Consider the following 5860-nt stretch of genomic DNA (forward strand, 5'->3'; position numbering starts at 1 on the left):
ATGATGGAACCATATTATGCTCATGAATCAACGGTCTACCCAATAGAGCGTTAAAAGAGGTCTCGGCGTCGATGATGTGAAATTTAACGGTTGTTACAAGTTCTCCAACCTTCATAAGTAATGAAATTGATCCAAGGGCTCCTTCTCCCTTTTGATTGAATCCTCGTAACATCATCTTATAGTGGATGAGCTCCTGAACGTTGAAGTCCAAATATGCTAACGTCCGTAGACTCATCAAGTTAAGAGATGCTCCAACATCCACTAAAACTCTAGACAGCACAAATTTGCCGATGTTGACGGAGATATAGAGTGGTCTATTGTGATTGGCTGTTCCAAGTAGTAAATCTTCATCTGTGAAGGTTACTCCAGATTGTTCTCTCAACGAGCAAACTTCATCTGAGGATGTGCTGGACAACTGAGCTAATCAAATATCTGGGTCAAGCAAGGCTGTAACCAGAGACTTTCTCATCTCAAATATTAGGATTAGAGCATTGTAGATGCTTAATTTGGTCAGCGACCTGGTAAGATGAGCTTGCACGTTATAATCTACTTTATATAGTCCTCCAATCCTTACTTGATTATTTGGTTCTTCCACTAGCGGAGGTGGAGGTAGCTCTTTTTGAGTAACTATTTGTTTTCCTTTATCTACGAGAGATGACCTTGAGGGTAACACTTTCTCGCTCCTTAGGTTTATCTTTGTGATTTCTTCTCCTTCTTGCAATGTTGTAGGTAATTTTTTTGTTGCTACTTCTTCATCAAAGAGATCTAAATTAATGGCCACTGGTGTGCCATGAAACTCGAGGGCTGGCTCCTCACTCTCGGTGCTATCGTAACTGATATCATCGATATATTCTTCATCCTTGTTAATGGGTTCATCGGACTTAAGTTTGATTTGAGAATCAGTTTGAGAATCAAGATTAGAGTTAGATTGAGCAATGTAAGTTATGTTATCACTAGAGATAGTTAAAATGTAGCCAAAATCATAATCATTATATTCATAATACCTTGGTGGGGCAAAAAGATAATCATTCATAGTTAGGGGTTCGAGGATTTTCTTTCCAAATATGAGACAACGAATCTAACAGAGGCAGCCCCTATCTTACCCCTGCGCTATCAGTTTTCACGACGTCATTCTTCTCTTTTTTTTTTGTTGTGTTTATTTCTTTCGCAAGATCTCCATCTTGGGTTGAGCAGGCTGTAGACTCTAAATAGCTAATTGAGCCAAAGCAATCTGAATTTGATCCATTATATTCCTGGATAACTTGCTCCAAACTGTACTCCATCCATCTTCTTCTGAATAGGGATCTATCGGAGCGATCAGCTTGGCCTAAATCAAATTTACAGAACCTTTTTCAAGTTCTTTCAAATATTATTTTAGGATAATTATAACGAAGCATTTGTCTATAGTGTGTCCAAGCAACCGGTAGTATGGGCAATAATTTGGTTCATTCCTCTTATCCACCTCTTCGGGTTTCTTTGGATCAGGCAGTTTGAATTCTGGTTTCTTCATCAAGTTTTTGAATATTTTAGGTACAGCTTCATCTTTGAAGGAGTAAACAATTTTCTGTCGCCCTAACAGGGATACTCTTTTACCCGCTGTTCGAGGTGATCCTTCCTGAGACGATCGTTGATTGGATTGACTGCTCTGTTTCTGAGAGTATTATGATGAAGATTGGCGATGATCTTCTGCATATATATTTATCGGCTGCTTTCCTTTGTCGACGGTTGCGACTATCCCTGATTTCTTTTCGAATACTCTGGTCACAAGTGGATCTAGACTTTTAGTAGCTTTGATCATTCTCAACAAGTGGATCTACATTTTTAGCCTTTTTTTCTCAATACTTGTAGATTCACCGCAATATTCAAGAGAGTAAATGTCGAAATTTGAGAAAGCTTTGGGCCAAATGAGGGAGAGGAGGGAGGAGAGGAGGGAGGAGAAGAATTTAGATACTTGCGGAGCGAATTGTGGTAGCGACAGAGGCAGAATAGGCCCCTTCGACAGAGAGAAAAGGTAGGGCGTAGATTGGGTTTAGCGAGGGTAAGGGGGCAAAAACTAGACGACAAACGCGGATCGTGGGGATAAACCCGCGGACCACGGGTAATAGAAAATAAAAAACACATTTTTTAAAAACTCAATTTAAACGCGAGAAATAAACAGTGAGGCTATAAGTTGCCCCAAACGGGCTCTAATTGAACTAAGTTTCAATAGTTCAAGATGGCCACAATCAAGTTAAGATTTTGCACTTCATAAGGAGAGATATTTAGAGTGATGTAAAGAGGCAATGTGCAGAGGAGAGCAGATTAAAAAAATTATCAAAATATAACAATGATTATAACTTGGGAGAAAGAAAAAGGATCTAACAATGGCAATGGTGTCAACAAAAAAAAGATTTTACTTCAAAGTTCAAAGGAAGATGATGACTCAAGAATGTTGTTTGCTAAAATTTCATTTGGTTGCTTGAAGATGAAATTATGTTATGAAACTAAGCATATTGTTTTCAATCATTTTGAGTGCCGAATTGAAATTCTCACTTTTATCAAAATTTTGAGAGTGTGGAGTTTGGCATCAATATTAGCCTTCAAATATATTCAATCAAATGATGGATTTAACAAAATTTGTCATGTTTCATGATATGATTACTATATCGAATCAAATGATGGATTTGACCATGTTTGTCATTTTTCATAATATGATTTCTATTTTTAAAGCAACCAAATGAGCCATAAGGATGATGATCATAAAAACAATGATTCAATAATAAAATTTTAAGGGAGCAACAATTTGTAACAATAAAGTTGGTGGAGGCTAGATTTGAGGAATTGTTAAACCGACCATAAGTAAGATTGTGGCGCAAATGTTGTTATTTTGTAATTAGGGTAATTATGCATATCAAAGATGGAGATTGTTGTGATAATGATCTATGTGGGAGAGCAATAAAGAATGTGACGATAAAGGGAATCATGGAATTAGAGTAGGAATTGCACAATATATGCTTTGGGTTATGCTTGATCAAGTCACGGAAATTTAAGATTCTAGCTATTCCAATACTCAAATTTGACCATGATCCATCGAGGACTAAAACAAACCAAATATTTTATTTTCATTTAGATTAATTCTTTGGCAATTTTTTCACACCTTTGATCTTTATGCTGATTATCAAGTGCTACGGTAAAAAGAGCCTTTATATGAAATTAATTATTACTCAAAGATTGCTTATGTCTGCGTAAGTATATGTTATAGTCCATAATATTCTGGTAGTTTTTAATAGCACATATGTTAGTACTCTTTAATAGCACATGCTTTGGTGTCATCTAGAATTATATTGTTGAATTGTATTGTGTCAAATAGGTGCAACCTTACGCCAAACAAAATAATAGCAAAAACAAAGTGATTGCAATCTTATTACTCTATTTATTTTGTGGTCAACCAAATAAACTCCAATGCAAAATATACATGTAGTTTCTAACTCTTTGAACAATAAATTGTAAACTCAATATATTTAAGAAATGTTTTGATAAAAAAAAATGAAGAATGGAAGGCAAATTACAGAAATTTTATGGCTTAATTCTTATCATACAATAATGATATGGGTATAATGACTACTCATATATTGGGTTGTGATACTTAAATTAGAAAAAAAAACCTACTACAAGATCAAGGGAGATGTCATATAAATCATTTTTTTTAATCTAAATAGTATTATCTACAACTAACATAATTCAACTCTAAGGGCTTTAGTTTCCCATCTAGGATCAACGAGACAAATCAAATAGCTAAAGATCAAAAAATTAGGTCCTGTAATCTTTTAATGCTAGTTTTCTTGACTGGTTGGGATGAAAATTTAATAGTAGAATGAATCTCTCTAAAGTAGTGAGGTACTAAATTGGTGACAACAATTTATAAACATTATTTAGGCTAGATATTTAGCTAGTCTATTATGAATGGAGAATAACTATTTGAGATAATGAACATATCCAAGCCGTCTTCATAAAAAAAGGATGCATTAGCTTCCTAAGTGAACACCATACTGTTGGCTAGGCAATGGAACAAAAATAACAATGCTAGTGAATATCAATCAAAAACTATCAACTATGGTAATTTTCATCTGAGCAAAAAGTCACATCTTCTACCTTTAAATGACAATGTCTGAGCTGCCAAAATAATTCTCTTTCCATTCAGCTTCAAGCTTTGTCCAGGAATTCACAGCAGAGCCTTTAACAGCCTTCCGCATCTTATCAAAGAGATATTTGGCCTCAATAACCTTAGAATCCTTCACCAATCCGTTGATGAGAGCTTTTAAGGTTTCAAATGGAGGGACATACTTTCTAATTAAGCTTTCCCTGCATATCTCCTCTGCTGAAGTAAAGTCTCCGCTATCCACCAAGCCACGAATAAGCATAACATAAGTATCAGCATTGGGTAAAAAACCTCTCTCCCCTTTGGCTCGTTTCATAGATTTCATTCTCTTAAAAACCCTAGTTGCAGATTCCAAATTTCCTTCTTTGCAAAACCCATCAATTATTATATTAAAGGATAAAACATATGGTCGAATTCCTTTTGAAATCATCACCTCAAGTAGCTCTTCAGCCTTGAAGCTCTCCAACCTCTTGCAAAAATTCAACATCCTCAAATTGTACGTGACTACATTAGGAGCAATGCCTTTGCTGTTCATCTCCTTAAATGTATCCACAAACCCAACCCCATCTTCTTTTTTCAAATAACCACTCAAGACCACGTTGTAAGAAATGACATCAGGCTGTAATCCTTTCTTTGGTAATTCATCGAGCACCTTGCGGGCGTCATCCATTTCACCAGAATCACTCAAAGCGGAAATATAAATATTATGCGCGGCCACGCCAGGGAAAATGCAAAACTCACCGGGAATGCGATTGAAGAGATCGCGAACTTGGTCAAAGCGACGTTGCTTGAGGAAGGCTGTGAGAAGAGCGCAGAGAGACTTCTCCGTGCGTACTGTGCCGGGGATTTGCTCAAAGGTTCGAAAGGCAAGGTCAGGCATGGAAGCGTTGGTGTAAAGTAACATTATGCGGATGAAAAAGCCCTCGGATTTAGGTGCCGCGGGGTAGGCTTTCTGAGATTCGAGAAGGCGCTCGACAAGATCGAGGCGGCGGCAGCGGTAGAGCTTTTTGATGGATATGTCGTAGAGTGGGCGACTAGAATGGAAACGAGGGAGGTTAGTGGAGGACTGGAGGAGGTCAACTATCTTCTCGGGGTCAGATTCCGAGAGTAGAGCATATTTAAGGTGGGATATGGGTTTGGAGGGAGCAGGAGAGGTGTCAATGACGGAAGTCGAAGGAGGAGGAGCGTTGAGGGCGGCGGTAGTGGACAGGCGGCGTCTAAGGATGAAAGAAGCGAAGCTGCCGCGCATGGCTGCTCCTTTAGAGGGGACTGGAGGACTGGAGCTTCTGGGAGGAGGGTTTGTCGGCGGAGATTGCACGGGCTGTGGGAAGAGTGAGCCGAAGTGAGGAAAATTTATTGCAAGTTGAACTAAGTCCCACTATATATTAAAATTTAAAATAAAAAACATAGTTAAAATTTAAAATAAAAAACATAGTTAATGTGACCCGGCCCAAATTAGCGCGTTAAAAGATGCGTTCTTTTATGGAACCCGGCTCGAATTTAGCCCGTTGAAGCACCGAAACAGACAAAAAGTCGCTTTATACTAGAGTTGGGCGGTTTTGGAGCATTTCTTTGTTTTTATTCTTCGTTTTTGTTCGTCAAAAGAGACAATATGTCATTTTTGTTCTTTAGAATTTTCGTCGGTTCGCATTCGTAGTTCTTCCACCTCTTTGGCTGCTTCAGGCATTCTCCATTCGGCCGGCGACGGTAATGCTTCTCCAT

At 37.9% G+C, this 5860-nt stretch overlaps 1 protein-coding gene across 1 annotated transcript; it reads right to left on the reverse strand.

Moving 5' to 3' along the window:
- Positions 1 to 3962: 3962 nt before the first annotated feature.
- Positions 3963 to 5488, reverse strand: LOC110035659 (pentatricopeptide repeat-containing protein At1g55890, mitochondrial-like). The gene has a single exon (XM_020739927.1). The coding sequence runs from the start codon at positions 5385 to 5387 to the stop codon at positions 4134 to 4136; it is 1254 nt and encodes a 417-aa protein (XP_020595586.1). The 5' UTR covers positions 5388 to 5488; the 3' UTR covers positions 3963 to 4133.
- Between the last annotated feature and the right edge of the window lie 372 nt (positions 5489 to 5860).

Source organism: Phalaenopsis equestris, unplaced genomic scaffold, assembly GCF_001263595.1.
Source record: "Phalaenopsis equestris unplaced genomic scaffold, ASM126359v1 Scaffold198870, whole genome shotgun sequence".
NCBI classification, from domain to species: Eukaryota; Viridiplantae; Streptophyta; class Magnoliopsida; order Asparagales; family Orchidaceae; genus Phalaenopsis; species Phalaenopsis equestris.